General features: G+C 40.4%; 1 protein-coding gene across 1 annotated transcript in view; it reads left to right on the top strand.

Annotated features, from left to right (window-relative positions):
* Positions 1-26055, top strand: part of Abca12 (ATP-binding cassette, sub-family A (ABC1), member 12) — a 171821-nt gene that overhangs the window by 26341 nt on the left and 119425 nt on the right. Inside the window, exon 3 of the mRNA NM_175210.3 lies at positions 25816-25969. Coding sequence (NP_780419.2) covers positions 25816-25969 — 154 coding nt within the window. The remainder of the gene's footprint in view (positions 1-25815; positions 25970-26055) is intronic.

The raw sequence follows: 26055 nt of genomic DNA, 5'->3' as shown, positions 1-26055 counted from the left end.
TAACATGAATGATTATGGGGAAAATGCACTAAAAATTGAACCTAACTACTGTGCAAACTTTCGTCACTGTCTGTGAATCCTGTTTGCTTTAACATGACGCCTCTAGGATTTATTTTTAAGTAGAGTTCAACAACTGAGAGGGTAAAGTACGCGATTTTGTGACCTGGATTACATTCCTTCCAACGGCAGACCAAAAGCTGAAGTTTAATGTCATCATTTTGCTGGTATCTATTTAGATTTATATGGAAATCTTGTGTTAAATGTGTAATCCAGAAGGTAAGCCTGAGGAACAAGTGCAGTGCACAGGCAGGCTGTTTGCCATTACTGTCAAAGCCGTGTTAGCACAGGTAATGTAGCCAAGCATCCCGAACAAGCAGTGATCACATTTCTGAAATGCGTATTAAACTTCAGCTCAACTAAAGCCTAAAACAAATGAACAAGAATGGGATTAGACTCATTTGAAGCACCAAGAAGGATGCTTAAAGTATTAGAGCCATGATTGTAATACACCTTTTATAACATAGATTTCCATATATGTTAATGTGGAAGCCAGAAGGGGTTATTAGATTCCCTGGAATCGTGGGAATTTGATGTGGGTGTTGGAATCTAAACGGGGGTCCTCTGGAACAGTAGCAAGTACCGCTAACCACTAAAGTATATCTCTAGCCTCCATTCAACTACTCAATGAAACACTCTTCTGTTGAGGTGCTATGTGGGGTTTGAAGGAGAGCATAGGGTTCTCCCATGAAAATGTCTATAGTCAGTTCTGGCTAAATCTAAAATCCACCATCTACTACATCACTGACTTTAACAGCAGGAACAAAGAACCAAAAAGTCACTGAGATTTAAAATAACAACAATGAGATCTTTCAGGCTCAAGAAGTTCGGCAAGCTTACTTAATATTCGGAAGAAAACTTGAAGAACAGCGATAGTTGGGTTCTCGTTGAGATAAATAAGGTTTTTCAAGGAAGGAAAGGAGATGAACCCAAATCGTGATGGGAGGATGTAGAGTGAGTAGAGTTGTATCTTAGGGTTGGCTTCTTTACTCTTTCTCCACCCATCCCTTATAGCTATAACAACCAGAATATAAGTGGGATTTATTTAATATATATTTCTTTGGTTTCTGCTTAAGTAGTTCTATGCTGAAGGATCTTTCTTACCGTAAAACATCATCAGTGTTTATGAGTACGTCACAGACCAATTATGCAGCCTGGTTCCATTAGATACCAGCAAGAAACACATTTGCTTATGTACGCTATGACCGAGTGATCGAAATCCTAACTACTAGAGTAAAGACATTAGGATACATTTATCTAAGCACATGGCAATAGGATCTGGCATTCTGTGCATATTAATCAGATCTGATGAGAAGACTGAAGCAGGATAAGGAAAGGTCAGGATAAGAAAAGCAAAATCATGCATATATCTAAATTATAAAAAAATCAGTGGGCACTCTTACTAATACAAACTGGGAGATAAAAATGTCCAAACTGGGTAAGACCTCGATCGAGATCCTGGGGAGAGAGAGAGCTGATCTAGCATATGGTGGAGATTGGGTGTTGAGGACAAGAGGATCAGAAGGAATGGAAGCGCTCTCCTGGGGTTTGACCAAGAGTGTGAGAAACAAAGCAGAAATAAGCATAGCAATGTTCTTGTGTACTATTGCCTTTCAGTTCTTTTAACAATCCTGAGGGATTCAGTGTTGTAGTTTCCGCTGGACTGAGCAAGTCGGGATTCTTAAAGTAGAAAGTAAAGGGTACTTGTCAAACCCATGAGTGCTTGGTCATAGCACTCCAATCAACAAGATCGGTATTTGTGATCTTGGGAAATCATTCAGCTTTGGAGAGAACCGGACTCCCTCCCTCAAGCGTTGCAGGGGGAGTTACATAAGGGATTATGACCAACGAAACAGCATCTAATGTGGTAATTCATATTATACAAAAACGGAGGCCTACTATCAATCTGTTGCATATAGTAATCACTCACTCAATAAGTGATTAACACGAGTGGGTAATGCGTCCTAGATTTGACAGGAGTATGCAGCAACCTTCTGCTTTGGGTCCTGTTCCTTTGATGCATTCATTATCTATGGAGTGATGCGACAGTGGGACATTGTCACAGGTGTGGAGACTTGGAATGACTGTTTACTACCCACAGGCTCTTCCCCTATCTTAAAACTTAATTTATTTTTGCAAATCATGCTTTAAAACAATCACTGATCCGATGTTTAAAGAAAAAAAAAAAAAAGAACTTGTTTCTTACTTTTAAGTCCACCAATCCTCATTATCCTAAGATTTTAGAAAAGACACAAGTTGTTCTTTGATTTCTATACTCATATACCAGATAATATAAGTGCAACTGTGCCAAGAATTCTGAATAAGAAGTCTCTTAATTCTAAATTAGTATTGCTAGAAGGAATAAACCTGAACCACAGATGAAATGAATCCACCTGAGATCCGGGTGTTAATCTGCTGTGGATATTTCTGTCTTATGTCCCAGGTTCTGTATTTGGAAGTGGAGATTTGAAGTTCCAAAGCTTTCTCTTAGAGTTCTGACAACGATTCGATACTTTTCTTTTGAAAATTTCTCAGACTTTCCTATTCTTTAGCAGATACTCAATAAATGTTTGTTGATTATTTGGACAGACAAATAGATGGATGGACAGACAGATGTATGAGTAATATGTGGAATGCTGAAGTCAATGTGTCAGTGAAGTTTAAGAACAAATCCTGGCTTCTCTTTTCACCACATTATGATGGATGTAAAATCAAGCTGAGATCGGGCAGTCTTTTCTGCACAAAATGGGGCATCTCCATCCTCATTGTCCTTTCCTTAGTAAAATCAATTTCGCCCCTTCCCATTTATTAAAATCACCATTTGAACTGATGACAGATACCTCTATGACAAGCCTCTGACAGCTTCATTTCCGATCCTTCAGCCAACCTGTAAAGAATGGATCAAATCCTACTCACTTCCAGCTCTTGTGACCGACCTAGTGACTCTCCGTTAGGTCAGACTAACTTCTCTGCAATTCCTATGGAAAAATAATTAAGGATCTATGGGTTTGTTACAAATGTTCAACACAGTTAATCATAAACCCTTTATCTTCCTTTACCCTAAACTGGCCACTGAATGATGCCGGGGACAGCTCCATCCCGAATCATTCTGAACAAAATATGACACCCCAGCCTCTCCCCACCCCTCCATCCTTCAGTCACCAGATTTGTCAGTTTATCCTTCCAAATGTCACTTGAAATATTGCCTCCATATCTGCTGCCCCTGCCTCAGTTCCCATCTTTATCCTGTCCATCTGTCACAGAACAGTGGCATTTTGTCTGGTTTCCATGCCTTAATTTAGGCTCCTTCTATTGAACTTTTATACTAATTACAATTATGTTCCTAAACTCAAATCTCCAACTACTGTTTGCCTGCTTAATTGCCTTCCAAATCAACACGGCTGTCAGGTGCCATCATAGACCACTCTAGACCTTCTATGAATGGGCCATCTCTTTTAACAATGCCCTCCCTGTAGTAGCTGCATATGTCACATCAGTCACCCAAATAAAGGAAATGCTGCCCTGGTGCTATAACTGGAATCTAGAATATTCAGTCATTGTACAGCACAGTAGCCTATTTTGCAAGGATAATGAAATGACCAGGTGAGCCAATTGCTTTACATCTGAATTCAAGTTAATGCATTACCATGGGGGTCCATTCTACTTCAGGCTCCTCCAGGGTTTTCTTATATTCATGCCTCTGCATATATTATTTTTCCCTTCCTTGTCATTTGCTTAGCTGTCTGCAACTTGTCCTTCAAATCTCACGGCAGGCACTGTTTTCTCGAATACCTGCCTCCAGCCTACCCTATTTGGTGACACCAAATGGTATTGAGCCCAGATTTCATACTTTAAGTATCGTGGGTACAACTCTCCCATCACACACACATTATGCCAATGGTAATAGTTTACATATATCCTTACGTCTTTATCTTCCAGAACTTCATGGCAACCATTGTGCAACTTATTCTGCTTGTAAGTGTGGAGACATCTGTGATCCACACGGAAACTGAAGATCTGTATATGTAGTAAACTTGAAAGCAAGAATTCAGCAGCACTTTCTAGCCTATTTAGCATATCCCAGGTCAATCTACCCATTCATGATTGATTATTAGATTCTTCTCCATAGACAGTATTAATAACTAGCTGCTAATTTGAGAAAGGTGAGCTGTGTGGGTCTCACCGCCCCCACCCAGTCTTGTTGGCAGTCTGTATATTTACAGTGAAAACAAGCTTCAGATTGTCACACAATGAAAGCATTCATTAACTAGCATGCACAAAGGTGGTCACATGATGCTCTTCTAGAAGTTGAATTAAGTCCCAGATTCTATGCTTGTAGGTGTTCAAACAAGGTCATTGATGGCAAAGTGCAGCAGAGACCTGTACAGTAGTCTTCTGGCAACAGAGACCCTCAGTTCTGGGACTTTCCTCGTACTACACACGTTCTAGAGTATCCTAGACTCCTGGGGCTTGCTGGGACTTAAGACCTTGTCTATGCATTGGTGGAAAGGGCTTTACAGCATTAGCCTGCACACTACTTATTTCACTGATAAGAACGTATGTCTCACCCTTCTGCTGCCGAACACCATTTAGAGCTGACTGAAGTCCAGGTAGGAGAATTGCAAAGTACCAGCCTCGTTCACTTTGAGTTAGACTTAACTATCCCCGCATGTCTATCTTCCTGATTTGGGAGCTTCAAACGTTCCCTGTGGATTGCAAGCTATAATTAACTAGAACCTTCACCAAGAGTTGCTAGCTTGTAGATTTAAATTAGCTAATGCACCTAGCCCACTGTATCTGATGCATTGTAAAATAAGTTAGCGGTGTTTTAGATCCTCTAACCAGGCAGGATGTGTGCTTGCCAGCTCCCTCCTAAAGATGAACCATTGAATATGTGGCTGATAGCAGAGGACCATGACTAGGATGCTGGATTAGCTAAACAAAGGCTTTTCTCCTGTGGCTTAAATCCATTTAATAGTTCCCACTCTTCTTTCTCTCCCAGGGATCACTCTGTTAGGATCACTCTCTCGGGGTTCTGCCTTCCATCTTCCATCACCGTGTGCTGCCTTTTATGCTTTACAGAACTATCACATGCTGGTCTTATCACATTTGGGGTCCAGCAATTACTTGCCTTCCCCGGCACTTATCGGTTTAATCTCCTTGTGGATGTAGACTGGGGCTTTATAGAACATTCCTGCTCTTCCAGGTTTCCTTTTCCCTCCCTTCTCTGCCTACTAGCTTGGTAATAGTTACTTATAAATATAATGAGCTGAAATGTCTATCATGAACACACGATCATCCAAATTACCAGTGGTAGAATTATACCCCCATGTGTATAAAGCTAAAATAAAGAAGATAGGAAATTACATATATAAGCAAATCAATTTAGACAGGTCTTGCTGAGATGAGTACAATTATTAAAGAAAAATTGTTTCAAGAATTAACAATTTTTAGCCCAAGACTCGCTATTGTAAATAACTACTGCTAATCTTTCACATACAACATCCCATTTGATCTCCAAAATACCCCTATGGGAATATGTTTTGCCCCTGAAGAAAACAGCACTCACAAGCAGCTGGGCAAGGTCATTCAATGGTAAGGCTTACATTCCAGGCCCGGGATAACACCATACATGAGTCCATTATAACCCATTGCCAAAAGCACTTTCAAATCTTTATCCGGTTCACTTAATTTCAATTTGTCTTTAAAGCAGTGACTGTCCAGTCCACGCAAGGCTTGGGAAATACATTATAATTGAGATCTGAACTTTATAGCTCAGGCTTTGTTAGATGGGCACTTAGCACCAAGCCACCCATTCATTTGTTCTTTCGGCCACCTCACTGTAACTTTCTGAGTTCTTTCTCCAATCATATTATGACAGCACTCACTATACATGACGAGATAGGCATAAAAAGCCTTCTGAGAAAGGCAAATTGACCTTCACAGCTGTAACTGTCCATAGGTTCCCGGGCTGAAATGAGCGTATCAATCTTTATGCAGCTAGAGATTAATCAAGATGAGAATCTCCTAGTAACACGCCCTCTTCTGACCACTAAGGTTCTATGTGCCCCTGAGAGCTGGGACTTTGCCAGCTATAGCATCCCAGGTTAACTGAAGGCTGTGTTTGACCTTAACCCTGTTAATCTTGCTCTGTTTTTTGTTTGTTTGTTTTTTTGTTTTTAAAGAATTGTAGGAAAACAGCTGTAGCTATTTTGTTTAATTTGTATCACATGACACCCAAGCGCCATGACTTGGGCTGACATTCAGTAAATAAAGTGTCACTGTGCTTACAGCTTCTGATATAATGAAGTGTGGTCCATGTGCAAAGATTGTCATTTGGAATACAGATCGAAAATGTGCTTTGTACAAAAGATGAAGGGTAGAAATTTCATAATGACAAATAAGAAAATCACAAAGGGCAACCACACCAAACCAAGTTTCCATTTTGCTGTAGGTGTTAAAGGAAAAATATGCCTAAAAGTTAGGTGTCATGCACACTCGGTATGTGTGGGGGTTTGAAAGAGAATGCCCCCTCCCCCAGCTCATATGTTTGAATACTTGATCTCCAGTTGATGGAACTGATTGGGAAGGATTAGGAGGTGTGGACTTGTTGGAATAGGTGTGTCTTTGGGGTGGACTTTGAGGTTTCAAAAGCTCACACCATCCCCAGGTGGTTCCTCTCTGCTTCGTGGTTGTTGTTTCAACATGTAAGCTCTTAGCCACTGCTCAACACCATGTCTGGTTGCCTGTTTGCATGCTTACCACCAGGAAAGTTATAGACTCTAACCCTCTGGAACTGTGAACTCCCCCAAATTAAATGCTTTCTTTTATAAATTGCCTTGATCAGAGTGTGTTGTCATGGCAGAAGAAAGCAATTAATTCATATGTCAAAGCCCAACCTTTGTTACTGAGCCGAGTATTCATAATAAAGGCATTTGTTATTTCATATTTGTTATTTCATATTATTTCAGGTGTGCTATGGCTTTGACCCCATTGTCCCCAACAGGGTACCATGATGATGGAGTGCTCAGGATATCTAGTAAGCATCTAGTAGCACTTCTAGACAGGGTGTAGAAAGCAGTCTTAGGCTCATTCCAGTGACAATTGACTGTGATTAATTTTGTCCCCTGTTCTGACAAATTCTTTCCTCATTGCTCATCATAAAGGAATATTACTATAAAATCTCTGATGCCAAGTGCAATCAAGGCTTTGCGATCATGAAACATTCCCCGCTTGTCACCATTTCTCCTGTTGTGACTTCAAGCCTTCATTTGCCCTTTGGTTTGTAACACTAACATCCAAACAATTCTCTCCAATGTCCCACTTGGCATAAAACCTTATGATCAGCTTCCCCCTTTCCTCAAACTTCAACATCCCACAAGCTATTGCTAAACTCTTTGTTTGGAGAGTCTAGGTGTTAGGACTAGCAGCAGTAATCTCCATGTATATGTTTGTTATCCAATAACTTAAATATATTGCTATGATTTAAATGCACAACTGTCTGCCATGTAATTGCTAACAGTAACAGCTGTCACATGGTTAAATTGTGCGGTGAGGGAGGGGTGATTTTGAATTGTGAATAACTTTCATTAGCTCTCAAATCACACATTCACACACAATGATGAAATAGGGAAAATGTGAGACTGGAGAGCACAAGCCCTGCTTAAAGTTCCATCAAGGGACTGGAGAGATGGCTCAGTGGTTAAGAGCATTTGTTCACATCAGAGAGAGCTAAGATTCAGTTCCTTGCACCTACATGGCAGCTTACAATCATCTATAACTCCAGTACCCGGGGATCTGATATACTCTTCTGATCTCTGAGGACATTGTATATATGTGGTACACAGAGAAGCAGGTACACATACATATATGCATACATATAAATGAAAATAAGAAAACATCAAAAGTTTCTAACACTATTACTGACAAATACCATTGAGCTTTATTACTTAACCCATGAACAAAGAAATGATGCTTATCTCCCATGGTTACCTGAATGAGGCCTAAATGCGATGCTATTTGTGAAAACACCTTTCATCAAAACACACTGCAGTTACGTATAGATGTGTGTAATTCTAGAGAATGAAAGAGATGCCTTGAGCAAGCTCATTGGGAGATACAACAGATCACACGCATTTAGGAAAACTATAAGAAGACTGGCATTAACAATATGTGTGGAACAATGAATGGGTCACACACTCGAACATCAATGTAAGAACCTCTTTGATGACACTCGTGGGCTCTTTCACATCAGCCAGGCCTTAAAGCTATCAGGCTAAAAACAGTGTGGAAAACAAGGGAACTGCTTGGAGGAGGAATATTGATTGTCCAGGGCTTGTTCCTGTAAGTGCTGTGGCACAATTATAAAAGTACTATTATATAAACAAAATGATTTATCTTAGTAGGTGGGAGAGACATCTTGCGGTTAGAAGATAGTTGAGGGATGGAGGCTGGCAGGGAGCTTACTCAACACTAAGCTTTGACTATGTCTTAAACAAGGGAGGGCAGCTTACGAAAGAGTGAACTGATGTGTCAACAAGCACTGAGCAGTTTCAGTGCTATGCCTATGCTAGATGCATCGACAGGTGGGTTGTCACGTGAGAATCATGCTTTCCTCTGCAGCTTTGGGTGACACTCTTAATAAATTATGCCAGTGTGCTACTTTGTATAATAGTGTTGATAAGTTATATAACATTATTAGCAAGGATATTTCTGATAGTTGAAGGACAAGAAACCACACAATGCCATTTTCATATTGGCATTGGGTTAGAACCATCAAAATCCTATATATTTTTAAATATAAAATTCCGCTGTGAACCTTGCTTTCTTGAGCCCCTTTTCTCCCCTGACACTGCATCCTCTCTTGCAAGGTCCTGGCCTTTCTCAAGACACATGTACAACCTGTGCTCACTTTGTGGTAAGCCATAAGATGTGTCATGGGTCAGAATATCTCAGCATTCAAATGTAATGTTATTTAGAAAGAAAACCAAATCTAAACCCTGCCTTGTATTTCATTTATTAGTTTGTTTGCTGAGAGGCAAAGGCAAGTAGACTTAAGATAAAATTTAACTGGAGCTTTTGAACACTAATATGTACAGTGTAAAATTTAGGGTAATTGGTGTCTATTTTTCTAGTCAGAAGCTGGTACCATAAAATCAGGCTTAACTCAGGAAGCAATGATTCGTGATAGACCAAGTGATTCTCAACTCACTGATCAACCAACAGAGGAGTTCCCAAGCATGGGTCCAGAAAAGATGAAATATATCATTCTGAGGGTGCAAAGAAGACCTTGATGTAGCACTCCTTTCACAGGTTGCCTGACCCTTTCGCGATTAGTTATATAAACCCATTACTTAAACAAGAACAAAATGACTATAGAGTAGAAGTCATGCAGTGAAGACACAATGTGCATTTCCCAGTGCATAGCCCCAGTGGAGGAGAGAATAGAATGGCTATGAGCATGTCCTCTCTTTGCCCTTATTTCTGTGTGTCAATTATCCCTGTGTTTAGCCAGAAGCCTTTTATTTTGTGTTCTACAATATGTAAATAAGTAATCCCTTTTTCTTAGAAAAAGGAAATTGTTTCTTGGCTTTATAATCTTGGGTATTTAAAGCATTCTGAACACCAATAAGAATAGGTGTTCATCCCAGGATAAGCTCTTATAAATTTCTGACTTAGACTTGCCTCTTAAAGGAAGTATCCCCTTGATGGTTTTCCAGAAATTTTAAATAACTGTATTGAAGAATGAATAACTGTTCATAGACCCATTTTCATCTGTAAAAGCAGGGAAACAACGTGGGACTGAAAATCTAAAATAGACCTTTCAAATACATGCCAGATTCTCCCAGTTACCATAGTCAGCAGAAAAGAAAAACCCACCTAGCTAAGCTGTTATATAGATGAGTGACATATGTCAGCTATAGGGATATGTATTCAGACTACAGTAAGTATTACAATTAGTGTATCTATCCACAATCAGTATTGTGGTATTAATCCGACTGACATATACAAATTTAACTTTTTCAACTTTCTATGTTGTACCCAAATTCAATCAGCATATTTTAATGCTGAAAGCCATCTGCCTTGAACTTAAAGCTTTTGCTCATTTTCCCTGAGCATTAACAGAATATTAAGAACTGTACAGTCTCTAAAAAGGAAATAATAAAAGCAGTCTGATGCTTATGGAAAAGCCTGTGGCATTTTTAGGAACAATAGACAAAAGCTGGTAGTTCATTCTACATGCTAAAGTGATAAGGAGCAAGGAGGGCCATGAGAGGGGAGGTGGAAGTCAGAGTGGATGACTTTAGTGGCTATACCGTGACTTCACTCTGCCTTACAGCATCCCGAGATGGCAGTGATGAAGTCACTCCAATTGTAATATTTGAAAAGTGGAGAGCAGATGGGGCTTTGAGATATCTTCCCTGCTTCTTTTCTATTATTTATCAACATCCTCCAGGGCTGACCCTGGGATCTGATATTGAGTATTGATTATTTAGTGACATCTTTCAATCAGCGATCTCCTTATTCTCTCAGAGCTAGAAGGGAAGTGTATTGATTCCCAGGGTCTAATTCTCGAGTTTCACGTAGGCTGTCAATGTATTTTAAAGCTCATCCCAAGATTTCCTCCTGTGCTAAAGCCCAATTCTCTGCTTCACCCATCACCATAATTGAACTGGGAGGAGAAGATGGTAGAGGGAGAAATTCTAATGTCTAGTATCTCTGAAAATGGGCCACTGGAAGACTCTCCTTCTCTTTGCTTCCTCACATCATTAAGCTAGGAGAAAACCAGCACATGCATGCTTGAGATCTTGGACTGCCACAGAGTGCACTGAACAGGCACAGAGCAGACAGGAAGGAAGGACAATACACTGTATGACGCATCAAGCTCGCTCAACAATTCGCACAGCACTTTCTTTGAATTACTCTACTTGCGGATAGGATTTTGTTTTAGTGCTGCTTTAGAGAAGTCTACTCCTAGAAGGGAAGTTCTAAAATAAGAAAAGAAAAGGTCATTGTCAGGAAGGTATTGTGTTAGTTAGGGATGGCTCTAGGATTTTTGTGGCCCTAAATAAAAGTTGATGACCATCCTTCATCCTTTTCCAGATAGCACCATGTTATGGGTATAAACAAGTCTTTGAACAAAGGCATTGATTAGATGGATAAATGCTTAATGATGTGTCTGTGTCATGGGCCCAGATATGGGAACAATATCTAGCTAGGAGATGACAGCAAAAAAATTACCTGTCACATGTGACTTCATAAGATCTAGAAAAATAATTTTTTTAAATTTGAAAGGATTTGAAGGTAAAATTACCCAATATCATAGCAGGAAATCAATAATGTCATACACATGATGAAATCAGATGAGTCTATAATCTCTGTATCCTTTCAAATTGACAGTGCAGGAGGGCAAAGGTCAACATGACACTGCAAGCCTTGCATTACATTTCTCCATGGAATGATGGAGGCCACTGACTTAAGTTTTCCAGTGGAAGCCATGGAGTCTAGCAGAGAGGAAATAGCAGTACTTCTCTGAATTTTTACTTAAAAAAATAAAAACTGATGAGATTTTAGAATAAAAACAAATCCATATCACTTATCATTATTTATAAGGGTATTCTGGAGGAGCTGCTAGCTGGCAAATGATGAATCTGTTGATTAAAATGTAAGAGGAGAATGAGAGATCCTAGGAATTCACCCAATGATTGGGCACTTTCTTCCTTTACCAGAAGAGAGTAGTGACTGCCCAGGTAGCCAGCTTGGGTCAGCTGTAATAAAAGAAATTATGTCTTTCTAGCTGCCTGAAATTCTTTGTAAAAATTAATTGAATATTTGTAGCTAGGAAAAGCTACTCATTGTCAACATTTTCACGATTGTCCCATAATGCTATGATAGACCACCACACTGGGTGACCTGGGGGGATTTTTTAATAGTAGATAAAAGGTTTAATATCAGGAGACTTTCAAGAAAGACAGTTGAGAAGGGCACTCAGATTGAACAGTGAGACAGATTTTAGAAACAAGTAAAAATATATTCATTACTAATTCAGAAGCAATGCAAATGAATGGTACATATTTACCAGCAACACAGAGTTTGAAGGATTAGGAGAAGCTCTTAAAGGACTTAATTAAGCTCAGTAATGGGGTAAACACAGTAGCACAGGATGCTCAGTGGGAAGAAGATGGAGGTAATGTATAATGAACAGTTTGGAGTCCTGCTTTAATGAGCTCTGAATTAGCCATCATCCCTCTTAGGAACACAGATCCTAGCTAATATCATAATAAATAGGGCAAGGAGGATGGCAAGAAAAAAAAAACCCAGAATACCTAGGTCAATGAGTTTTCCACAAGATTTTCACAAAGGGTATAGAGTTTACTAACTTAGAGATTGTTGTAATAAAGCCCTTCTTGAACCGGTTTATAGGTAAGATTGCCTTCTAATGAGCCTTCTCTGGTTCTTCTGTAACTAAAACCTTCTCATTATGGTCTGATGCAGTTCTAGTATATCACCATTAAGAAAAATGTGAAATACTCAGAACATTGTCAAGCACGAAAATAACATACAAATATCAAAATGTACCCACTATATACAACCTTATCAAATCCTTACATTTTATGATATATTGGACTTAATATTTATTTTCATTAATGTCCAACAGAAATTGAACATGTTCACTGAAGCTCCTATGTAAACCTACCAGACCTCATTTCTCCCTTCCTTGCTTGATCCCCACTTTCATTAGTAGAGAAACTGTGACCAACAATATTCTCACACTTGGTTTGTTTCTACTACTATTTTTATGCCTGACTATGTTATCCAGTGTTTTTTTTTAATGTTGTTGTTGTAGTTTCGTTTGTTTGTTATGTTTTGTTTTGTTCTGCCTCCAGTTTCCTAAACTTCGTAGAAATAGTATCCCACTTGTGTATCATTTTCTTTGTTCATTTTAGGCTCAACATCATTCTTTGCTTGGCACTGTGTTTTGTGGGCTTGTGTCTACCGACCTTTAAGTGCATTCCCTTCCCAGATATATCACAAGCTATCAGTAGTCCTCAGATAGGCACTTGTATTCTCATCACCTCATTGTCCATAACAATTCAACAGGCATTCCCTCAGGTGCCTCTTATTTTAGTAGAATCTGTCCTTAGAATTAAGCATATTTCAGTCATTGTTGAGTGTGCCCAAGTGCCTTCTACAGTAAGTTTACCAATTTACTCTGTCCCAGTGTGGGATGAGAGTTGTTCCTGTTCCTCTGTTGACTCTCCTATTCTTGGAGGTATCAGATTATTTTCATTCACTATGGTTGATGTAAAATGTGTTTAATTTCTCTAAAGTCCATTTCTTTCAACAGAAAGATTTCTTAGGAAAAATATAGAACGTGTTCATTGCTGTGATTATTTTAAATTGGTATGTTCTGAACTGTACAACTTGCAAAATTACCAGCAGAGAATTTCTCTCTGTATTCTCCCATCCCCTAACGAGAGAGGGAATTTGATGAGAAGTAGTTCTGGAAGATCTGGGGAGATGCCCAGTGATGTATTGAGGGTTACAAAGCAAGCCATGAGTCACACACATTGTCTCTTCCAATGGGTAGGGGTCTTGGTAAAGGACTCTGGTTTAGCAGAAAAGCTGAGTCTGACAAGAAGATGGCCTTGCTACCTGCCAACAGTGCCACTTGAGCGAAAAGGCTGTGACACACATTTTCCACTGGCAGGTTGTCACTTGTATCATTTGTAAACAGACGATATCTGAATATCAAAGACCTAAATATTCCCTGGCTGATGAGGAGGGGTGAGACCTCTAAGCAAACTGTGCATTTCCCCAGTGAACAGACCATCTGTTGATTAGAGAAGTACTAAGCTTGTGCCTTTGTGAGATTTTTCCTGTCTGTACAATGATGCCTCCAGTGTGGGTCCTCAGCTCTTATTTTGCAGTATAAGACACACAGTTTTTGGTTTTTTTTTTTAATTTAATTTTTTTGTGTGTGTGATAAGTAACAATTGTCGCAGATTTCCAAATGGAAAAGTCATTGTCAGGAGCATACCTCTATAGGCCGTAATTCTCTCAATATCATTATTCCTAATGGCTTAAAGAAATCACCTTTTAATCTCCAAACATAATTTCCATTTTAAATGTATGACACTTCAGCATGCTAATCTCGTTTTACAGGATATTCTTTAACTCGCAACATTATGATGGATGGGTAGTCCAGATTTTTTTTCCTTGCATAAGTAAGAAAATTGACTTGAGTCAGAAGGTGATTGTTAAATAATAACTCATTTGCAGAGCTAGTACTTGAAGAATGCTTTTGAAACTCATCCTCCTTTCCGGTATTTCACTCACTGGAGTACTTTGTAAAACATTTGCTGGTGTGTAGTTTCAGGTAACAACCCAGAACTCAGTTTATCCAAAGGGAAAAGGTTTGGGAGAAAAGTCAGAGTGGACATTTTTTTTTCCTGTGTATACCTCAAAAGCTTGGAAAGTTATTTCACGGTCCTGATCACAATTCTGCCTACTGGTGTTAAGATACTGTCTCCTACCTGGCATTATTTCTCTTATGAGTGGCAAAGGAAGAATAGTACTGTTGTTCCTCTCTCTCTCTCTCTCTCTCTCTCTCTCTGTATGTGTGTGTGTGCCCATGTACATTCACGTGTTTCTTTGTGTGTGCACACATGCGTATGTGTGTGCATGTGTAGGCCAGAGGGCAACACTGGGTGTCTTCCTCAATCACACTTGACATTTTTTGAGGCAGTATCACCACTAAGCCTGCAGCTTCCCAATTTGGCTGGCTTGGCTTATGGGTAAGCTTCAGGGATCCTTCTGTCCCTCCCCGGCGTTACTCGCAGGGATTAATTACTGCACCTGGCTTCTGACATGGTGGCTAACGATAGAACTCAGGTTCTCATCCTTCCATGGCAAGCAATTCACTTTACTGAGTAAGCCAGCACAGCTTGGACTCCAGTAGCAAATGTTCATTATTTCCATCCCCATTAAAGATATTGAAGTACTCTTAGTGATATTCCGGAGCTGGCCCGAGGATAAAATCACTAGGAGGCCCCAGAAGGAAGCTCTTAGTACCTGATAGCTAGGATTCTTTCTGTACAGAAAAAGCCAGCCACAACCCCAACATAGTTATTAGTTTTATGGACACTGTAAACCCAGTCACATCTCTGTAGTTCCTGGACTTCTCTAGGCCATCCAGATCCAAGCCTGTAGCACCTTGCCCAGCGTGTGTAGGCTTATGACATCACTATGGGCGGGGCTTTGTTTTCTTGACCCAGGCTTGTTCTTTGATGATTTCCTCATTACTTTATTGTTTTTGCTCATTATGGAGTGGGTACTTTGAGAAGCCTCCTTCAATCATTCTGCGATGACATTTCCATCTCTGAGCAATGTCCCAGGTTAAGTCTGGTAAATGAACTGCCGAGGACTGCAATGCACATTTCTGAACTGCTTCCTGACTCACCAACGCTAAGCCATCTCAGTGCGGGTGGCAACTCTCAGGCCAACTTTTAAAGGTCAAAGTGAAACTAAGATGTTTTCTTTTTTTTTTTTTCAATTTTTTTTTATTACGTATTTTCCTCAATTACATTTCCAATGCTATCCCAAAAGTCCCCCATACCCTCCCCCCCACTCCCCTACCCACCCATTTCCACTTTTGGCCCTGGCATTCCCCTGTACTAGGGAATATAAAGTTTGCAAGTCCAATGGGCCTCTCTTTCCAGTGATGGCCGACTAGGCCATCTTTTGATACATATGCAGCTAAAGACAAGAGCTCCCGGGTACTGGTTAGTTCATATTGTTGTTCCACCTATAGGGTTGCAGTTCCCTTTAGCTCCTTGGATACTTTCTCTAGCTCCTCCATTGGGAGCCCTGTGATCCATCCAATAGCTGACTGTGATCATCCACTTCTGTGTTTGCTAGGCCCCGGCCTAGTCTCACAAGGGACAGCTACATCAGGGTCCTTTCAGCAAATGCTTGCTAGGGTATGCAATGGTGTCATCGTTTGGAGGCTAATTATGGGATGGATCCCTGGATATGGCAGTCTCTAGATGGTCCATCTTAGAATTGGAAACTAAGATGTTTTCTAATGTAAGCTATTTCCCCTTGCAGGGTCTTTTCAGCAAGAATGTGCAAGATCCTGGATTAAGTTCTCTCTCAGTGTGCTCCATAAAATAGTCACTTGAGGGGCGCTATTCAGTACCACCTTTAAAAAACAAGCAAAGGAAAAATAAATCCTGTGATCACGCATGTATAACTTGAACTATTCAGGATTATGTGTGTGTGTTTATCTGCAAAACTTTTAAAAATCTTTAATATGCAGAGATATTCTGTGTTTCCCAGAATGGGAGCCAGAGTTAAGTTTCATAAACTCTTTGGGCCCGAGAGCCTGGATCGTAGAAATCCCTGTGCTCCTCCTCTCTCCACGCCTACGCTTAACATCACATCTGAGATCAGGGTAGCAGAGAGGCCTTAAATCCTGTACTCATCTCTTCCCACTGCAGGCCTGGTGCCTCTGTTGCCTGGAGCCCTGGGGGATCTAGAGTGCAGATAACCATTCAGGCAGCGTTTTGCTCACTACTCATAACGGATGCCCTGGTGCTGTGGGATGAGACTCTTTCCAATGTGCCCCTCCTTTGATGAGGTCAGAGGGGGTTGATGGATCTATAGAGGGGACGATGGGCTCAGAGGAGGTTTCTTCACAGCGACTGATAGTACAGGGCTCGGGGCAGAATCTCCCATCCCAGGCATCAGGCATCTTTGACATTTCTCGGCAACATAGTTGTGCCCAGTAGGCATACATCCAGGCTCATTCAGCCCCTCGCAAAGGCCAAAGAAAAGGCTCCCAATTGAATAGGTCCACGAGAGTCAAGGGACTAAGTTACAGCAAGAGGTTGTCTCACAGTGAAGGGAAGAGAGAATCTAGCCTTCATTTTTTTTCCCCTTAAAAGTCTAATTTAGCTGTAGAGAAGAAAAATAGTTGCTTAAGAGTCTGTTTACAGATGGCAAAAGCAGAGAGATTTTTCAAAAATGAAGCTGAAGCTTTGTGGCTAAAAAGGAAGTTTTAGAAAAAGCAGGCTTGTTAGCTCCCATCGTACTCATCTAGAAAGATCCACAGAGCCTCGAAGGTAAGCCTCGGCCCTCCACATATTTGCCCATTGGGAATAGTTTGAATAGTGGGGCTGAGCTTCTTAGTTTTAAATTTCCCCAGATGTAATCCACATGGGAGTTTTTTATGTGCCCTGTACCTGCTTCTATTCGGTCTTCCAGCCTTAAATCATGATTTTTTTTCTTTTGTTTTTGAATTTAAGCAGATCAGGGCTCGGATGTGACAACTCCCCATCCAACTGGCTCTGGGTAGCACTCATAGAAGGGGGAACATGTTCTGTTATGGACACCCAGCTAGGTAGGGTTCTGAACTTCAACCCAACTGTGCACTTGAGGGACAAAGAAGCAACAGCCAGAGGTACAGCAAGGTCCGGAGTCTAAACCTCATTCTTTAATCAAATAGTTTTCCATTGAAATCTGATGAAGAGTAAGCCACAAATCATAAAGAGGCAGAAGTCTTTTCCTATTGGGCTTTGTTTGCATCCAGTTCCAAAATTATCTCTACTGGGGCAGTTATTTTGCACCTTTCAGAATCTGTCTGAGGGATGTAGGTGTGTGTTTAACAGTGTGAGCACCAGCCCAAATGGCCCAGGGTCTGTTCTCATTCCTGGTGACTGTAGTTGCTGAGCTAGGCAGATGCCAACTGAACTTTTGCTTTGCTTTCAGCATGCTAAAGATTAAACCTGGATCTTACACATTTTAGACAGATCCTCTTCCACTGTGCAATATTCCTCAGATGCCAACCAGATGAACACAGGACCTCATTGCTCATTGCTTTAAGGATCAGACATCATACATGAGCTCTCACAGGCAGCTGTCCTATACATCTTGCCAATGAACTTGAACTCAGAAAACCATCTCTCCTATGGAGCAAGACTTGCCCCAGAGAGAATTAGACAGAGTGTGTCATTGTACCACACCCACTGAGCAGGCAGTAATTGGAACACTGCTCCAGTTGATACAAGTATATATTATGAATTACTAGGTAGAAGGAAACATCATGCAATATCTCTAACCATTCATTGGCTCAGGGCACAAAGATGGAAGACTGGATTGAGCAGCAAAACCACAGCCACTGAGTGGTTAAAAAAAAAAAAAAAAGGTGTTGTAATAGCAGCCAAATGAGCAAAGCAACCTATGTTTCTGTAGGCCTGCCTGCTCAACGCTCATAATGTCTATCATAAGCTTCATCTAATTAATCTTCCTTGAGCCCTGTGAGGCCCATTAGCCTCAATTTTATAGATGTGGAAATAGGTTAAGAGAGGTTAATTAACCCTTTTCCCTCCCCTCATGATTTAAAGAAGTCAAGAGCAAACCCCAGAATACACCCGTTTTTCAAATTCCCACCACTCCAAGATACAAAAACATAGCTGAACAAAGTGTTTTTGTCACCTATGGTTTCATTTTGACATGTTGTTGTTCATCTGAACTTAACCTTGCTTCAGCTGCCAAGTGGATGTCAGACCTGCCCAGTCTGTCCTTTAGTATTGTCGTAAGGCTCATGAGAAATGATAGATGTTCATTTTCTTTTAAAGTTAGGATGCCATCTTAGTTAGCTTTTGGTTGCTGTGGTAATGGCTGTGGATAGAGCCATCTTGAGGAGGAAAGGGTTCACAGGGCCTATGTACCCTGAAAACTGTTCACCCCAAAACAGGAACTCAAACAGGGCAGGAACTGGAGCAGAAGCCATGGAGGAATGCTGCCTACTGGCTTACTCCTCACAGATTTTTTGATCTGCTTTCTTGTCTTACCCAGGACAGCCTGCCCAAGAGTGACACCACCCACAGTGAACTGGGCCCTCCTACAACATTCATTAATTGAAAAACAAAACAAAACCCATAAGCCAATCTGACCGAGGCAATTTCTTAGTTGAGGTTCATTCCCCCCACCCCAAATAATTCTATCTTGGGTCTGCTCCTCCTTAGTAGCTTTTAAAAATGTACTGTTACCGATTCTCTCTATAAAAAATTTTAAAGTCCTATTAGATTTTGCCCTAATTTGTCACATTGGGCCTCATGGGTGCTGATGCCCTGCCGCAGAGGGTGAAAAATAAGGAGATACATTTGTCTCTACCCATTGGAGGGTGGCAGAGTAGCAGACTTGCCTGTCACATACAACCTGGTGGGGATTCCTCTGGAGAGAAACAGGGGCAGCTCTCTGGGCCTCTTTGACAATGTCTATGAAATGATTTGAAAGGGCAGCTTCATATCCCTTCACAGCTTGAATTATGTCTTTAGAGATGTAATTAAGAACAAAAGTTGTTCTAAAACTACCAGAGTAAAAACTACTTCACTTTTAACCTTAATAAATTATTACAAATATACTTCCAAGACCCGTTTCCATGCGTGTATTATTTTATATTGAGTTTTATATTTAATTGTATTGAGTATTTAGTTGCTTCTAGATGATGCTTTTGGATCTATTTACTCATGTTTTAAAGTTATTTAACAAAAAGAGCCATCATGGGTGTGATTAGAGGGCCTTCTATTATTCTGACAATAGAACTTTCTGTCTGAAAACTTAAGAAAAATGTAACACTTAATAAACGACTCACTAGTTTCTAGTCCAAATTTTCTAAGACTTAATTCCTGTCTTCATTGAAATAAAGATTAATTTCTTTTCACCTGCAAGTATAAAACTACCAAGTAGGTTGGGGTTTTGACCTGTTTTGAGACAGACACAAAGAAACACAGTGGGAATTTGTGAATTCTGCCACTACTAGAATGTCTATAAATGTCACCAAGCCAGCTTCCCAAATGCTTCCTGGCCAAACAGAATTAAATCAAGAAAGATTCATTATAATAAAGACTGATGATATGTTTTGAACAGCATAACAAGTAGGAAGGAGTCATTGTCTAGACTGTACCAGAGAGCAACATACTTGTGAATTTACTGTGGAAGTGGACAGCAGTTCTACAAAAGTAAAGGTGAGGTAGAAAGGGAGGATGCTGGGGGAACACTGCTGCACTCTCAGTTGCATGGTGAGCAAAACAATGATGAAGCAGAAGATGGGGAGAGAGATGGAGGAAGTAGGCTTGCAGAAAGCAAAGATTAGGACATGGGGGGCAATCTGAAGGAAATTAGAGACAGTGATGGAAGAAGGAGAAGACAAGAAAGAGCAAATGAGAGAGAGAGAGCAAATGAGAGAGAGAGGGAGAGAGAGAGAGGGAGAGAGAGAGAGAGAGAGAGAGAGAGAGAGAGAGAGAGAGAGAGAGAGAGAGAGAGAGAGAGAGAGAGAGATTAGGAAGGCTCACCCTCCCGGAGCACAGCAAACTACAATTCACAGGCCACATCCAGACAACTGCCTGCCTTTGTAAGTGAAGTTTTGCTGGAACACAAGGAAGTTCATAATTGTCTGTGGCTTCTTTCAAAATAAAAGTTGCCAAGTTAAGTAACTGTGATGCTGTTGGTACAGTCTACCAAGCAAAGATGTTTCCTATCTGACTCTTATGTAAAGGTCTGCCATCTAATCTTCTGTAGAGTATGTGCCAGGAATACATAAAGTGGTGCTAAGCACAGATTGCTGAGCCCTTCCCCCACTCCCCCAGAGTTTTCAATAATCCCTAAGTTGGGAGCTGAAATAACTAGTGTCTCTCCATTCCATGGGGTGAACTGAACTCTGGGTATCTTATGCATGCACAGCAGGTGTCTCAGTCTCTGAAACTTCATTTCTAACTTGGTCCCAGGTGATGCTGCCAAGGCTATGGTCCACACGTTTCTTTAATCTTCACATCATATATCTCACGGATCACACTCTGAATAAGGCTTTTTGTGTAGTGGGACAGGAAAATTTGCTCTTTCCTGTCAGTGAGCATGGATATATGGACTGGCATCAGTATACAAAGTATGTGCTGTTCAAAACTCTTAGATCTGAGTCCTTTTGTGAGTTTAGTTTTATTGAATTTGATTCAGGTTAGACTCATTTCTAAAGCTGTCCTATGGTTGGCTTCAATTCTGCTCCCGAAGACAACTAAAATGTGTCGATGTTACAGTGGGGGCCATGTCAGTAACGCAGACTTTCTCCATTCTAAAGGAATAACATCTCCCGCCCATGGTTGGTCACTTGCTATCTTTGCCTGTATACTGGGAAACTGGTGACTTGGAATTTTCATTACTACCCTTCTTTCTCCTCTTCCAAACTGGGTTAGGGACAAATTTGACCTCCAGTAGCTATTCTCCCCGTGATAGGTATGGGTGTTTTCCTGAGTGTGGAAACTTTGGGTATCATGATACCAAGGATCGTATCCTACCTGACATCCTGAGCCCCTGAGATCTGATTTTACTTGCAAGCTTTGTTGTGGTTTGGTTTACAGTCATGGCATTCTCCCATTTGTTCCTTAAACCTGAGCTTTGGTCTAGAACACGGTCGTTCAATTATTAGGATACACTATGTAAGCATCTTAAAAGTTTTGTGAAAGAGAGGGAGCTATTTCTTTTTACCCCTTTACTCTAGCATTTAGGGATATAAAGGGAAAACTTTATTTTAGAATCTGAACACCACAGAGACACCTTTAGAGTAAAATAAGTTCAAGCTAAAATTAGTCACTCCTTAGAGCTTGTGGCTGTTTAGTGGCAAGTTTCTCTGAGTAGATACTTCCTTGAGCAGATAACTGAGATGGGTAGAAGACAGAAAAATCCATTTTCCTTTCACAAGGAAGCAACAGGATTTTAAATCTACTTGATTCTCATTTGTTAGCTTTAGGGAATTCCCATGCTTGGTGAAATGTGTAAGAGGAACAAAGTCATGGTGGTGAACCTAGGATGAGTGGCAAAATGCATGGTGCACGACTCACAGAGGACACAGGACACAGGCATGCTCCTGCAGCAGCCCCCTCACTGTGGTGAGTGCACAGACCTTAGTTCAAAGAGCAAGGTCAAGTGTGGACTCCAGGCAGAACACACCTGTGAGGTTCTTGGGCAAAAGGAAGCCTATTACTTATTGCATGGTTCCATTATGACAGCTTAAATATCACTTATCAAAAATCTAGGCACAATGTTGTCACCTCTCCCTTTGATACTCTGGAAGCTTCCTTTTTTTTTTTTTCTTTTTATGACATTGATGACTATTGTGAGTTTATATTGTTTCCAATTCTTCTCAAGTAATTCACAAGTTAAAATGAGCTCCAGAGGAGGTAAAGTTGGATGCAAAGCTCCCTTCTTCCCATGGCATCTTTCCTTCTTTGCCTCTCTTCAGGCTGTAGCATGCATGGCCTTTTGTGTACTTCTGTCTTTTAGAGCCCAGCCCCACTCCCAGGAATACGAAGTGGTGCAGAGCAATGTAACCTTCTGGTTGTATTTCTACAACCCTTCCTTTACTTCTTTTCTCTGTTTCTTTTGTAAAATGAAATCTATTTTATGCATATAGACATTTGCATACATGTATGTGTCTATGTACCACAAGTGTGCAGTGCCTACAGATGCTAAAACAAGGCAGTGGATCCCCAGGACCTAGAGTTACATACACTTCTGAGTTGTCTCACAAGTGGGCACTAGTAGTTGCTCCCAGGTCCTCCGGAAGAACAGCCAATGCTCTTAATCACTGAGCCATCTCTCCAGTCCCTAACTCTCCTTTCAAATCAGTGTCTATGTATGCTTGAGATAGAGTGGGGATAATCTCATTGGCAGGATTATAGTTTAGATGAGCAGCTATAGCTGGCATCTATGTGTAGCTGGCAGATGACCATTCATAGTGAACTTGTACTATAGACATGTGCTGGTCTTGTGTGACATTCACTGAGGCAGAAGTTTGCTATAGAGGGGATGAAAGGATAAGAGTCTACTTGACTGATCTCTTATAGCTAGTCTCCCATGGAAGACACACACGGAAATGGTTGGTCCCCTTTAGTTTGCACTTAGGTTTAGCAGAAGAAATCTTTCTTGTGTCTCCAACTGGGCCAGCTTACATGGTCCTAGTGGGTAATTAGATGGGCCTAAGTTCTCTTGAATCTCTTCTGCGTTTCCAAGATTTTGAAATTACCCGAATTCATTTTGAAGAATACTGGTGATTGTTTCTGCATTATTTCTTTCTGTGGGCTATAGTAAATCATTACGAAGTCAGTTGTCTAAAAACAATAAGACTGCATTACTTTGTATGTCTGGAGATCAGAAGTCTCAGAACTGAATCTCAGTGTGCTCAAGTTCAAGGTGTGAGCAGACTTCATGTCTCTCAGACTTTCTGTGCGAGAATTGGCTCTGTGGCCTTTGCCGACATCTATATGCAGCTCACCCCTGCACTAGTAGCTGCCCTCTTCATCGTCAAGGTCAACAACACCATTTTTCCGAAAACCTTTTTCTGTACCCTCTTGCTTTTCTTCTGGGTAATATTCTATGCCCACTTCCTTTGTTTCCAGTTCTTTCTTTCCACTGGCCTGTCTTTAGGTAATTTAGATCACATTTCTTCACATCTCCTTCTCTGCTCTTGTGTTAATGCATGGTCATGGTGAATCCACAGCTAAGTTTGTCTCTTTCTCTTTAAAATGAAACTAGACTTGCGCTGACTCTCTTTTATACCAGATTCATGAGGAAATTAAGGTTTTGTTTTGAGCCTCCAGTTTGGAATTTCCCTTAGAGTTATAACATCTGTCTTTTTGAAGTTCATCGTCTCCCATCTTTTCCCACAGGACTCATTTAGTGTTTTAATATCAAGCCTAAGTGTGAAAAAAGCCTCATATTCTACAGCTGGCCAACTGCCTTGCCAGCCAGCACTTTTCATAAAGCTATCGTTAAAGTCAGCCCTTCACCATTGAGGTGCATGAGTAATGGGGGGGGGGGATTTGCGTATTCATTCATGCCACTTACTGTTATTTTTATTATTTTACAGAGTTAGGTTTCAGTTTGACACTTTTTTCAAATGAAATTTGTTTCTATTATTTCTGTGCCCTGCCCCCTCGTCCCCTGCCTCCCCACCTTCACTTTTACTTTCAGGTTGCCTGTGCCTTTTGCCCCTCCTTCTCAACAAACTTGATTCACTCTCATGGTCTCTGTCTAGTTCCATGGTATGTACCTGTTCTTATAACCCCATATATACGTGTATATATATATATATATATATATATATATATATATACACACACACGTATATATGTGTGTGTGGGTGATATGTGTGTGTGGGTGTGCGCGTGCGTGTGAGTATATATATATATATATATATATATATATATATATATATACACACACACACACATGCACAAGTGTCTCTGTGGTAGGATGATGCAGTCCTTTGAGTACATGCCCAAGAGCACTATAGCTGGGTGATTCTACTGATGGCCATAGTGTTCAGAGTAGTCCACCAGCAGTGGATGGGCTATTCTTTTCCACTTACTCTCTAGCACTTGATAGCATTTGTTTTCTTGACAGCAGCCATTCTGACTTGGGTAACAGATGGTCACAAAGGAGTTTCAATCTGCATTCCTTGATCATTAAAGGATATGGAATATTAAATATATAATATTGAATACATATATTTATTTGAATGTTTGCCAGCCATTAGTGGGCTTTTTAAAGAGTTATCTTTTCATTTCATTAGTCATTTGTTGATTGGCAGTTTTATGGCTTTGGTGTTTAATTCTTGCAATACTATATGTCTCCAATATATTAAGCCCCTACCTGAGGTGTAGTTGACAAAAGCTTTTCTCCCACCTGTAAGTTGTCTGTTAACTCTGCTGATATTTTTACTATTGAGTTTTAAAACAAGGAGCAAAAGAACATTTTTTATAATAATTAAAATGCCAAAGTGTAAGGAGTCTAAAATATTTCTTAGCCTTTGCAAAGTTGGTTATATTCATTTGATTACAAAATCAGACTTAGATATTGTGGGGAAAGCTAATATACAGCCAGAAAGAAGAAAGAAAATTCACATGAAATGTATTACCCAAATTTAAAAGGCCATAAACTTTTTTTTGGTCTGATCTTTCAGGTTTTTAATACAAATATGATTATGTATTTTAAAGGATTTGGAATATTCTGTTTATACTACTTTAAGTATATCTTTGTTTGTTTGTTTTTGTTTTTTAAAATCTGTTCCCTTTGGCAAACTTTATAAATGTTCCCTATGTGAATTGGCAGGCTTAATGGTTACATAATCTCCTATCACATGGATATATAGATTTATTTTTAAACCACTCTTAACAAGTGTTCTTAAAACTACTTTTCAGCATTACTTTAGAGGGACTGGAGCAACTCAGTGGCTAAAAACACTTGCTGTTCTTTTCCGGGCCTGTATTGTGTTCCCAGCACCCACACTGGGTGGATCAAAACTGCCCCAAGTCCAGCTCCTAATGCCCTCTTTTGCTGCAGGTACCTGCATTCATACGTGCACCCTTCATCACACACACACACACACACACACACACACAGAGTCAAAAATAAGGCAAAAAAATTTTTTACAGTGTTTCTTTAGAATGAACCCTAGGTAGAGGAGCCCATGGGGCAAGAAGCATTTTTAAGTCCTTTGATTCATTTTAGGAAGTCTAGAAAAATCAAGGTAAAGAGAAAAGTCTCTAGGCCAGCGTTATCTGCCCAGGTGGGACTAATTTTAAGGTCCCAGACAGTCTTACTCAAAATGAAATTTTACCAAATGCAGCTGTTACTATTCTTCTCTCCCTCCCCAGGAACGGCTGTCACAGTGACGTCATCTTCATTTTTTAATTTCAGGTTACCTCGCACCTCGAAACCTTCCCAGTGCTGGATTCTTCCCATTCCTACAAACCCTGCTCTGTGACACAGACTCTAAATGTAAAGACACGCCCTATGGACCACGAGATCTGCTCCGCAGGAAGGGGATTGATGGACCGCTATTTAAAGAAAGGTAAGGTGGAGGGGGTGGGGAGATGGGGGCGGGGCTTTTTAGATACGCTGGGATTTTCTGAGAGATCAACTGTCTTTCCTTGGTTA

Source organism: Mus musculus, chromosome 1 (assembly GCF_000001635.26).
Source record: "Mus musculus strain C57BL/6J chromosome 1, GRCm38.p6 C57BL/6J".
Taxonomy (NCBI): Eukaryota; Metazoa; Chordata; class Mammalia; order Rodentia; family Muridae; genus Mus; species Mus musculus.
This window is presented reverse-complemented; position numbering and strand designations above follow the sequence as displayed.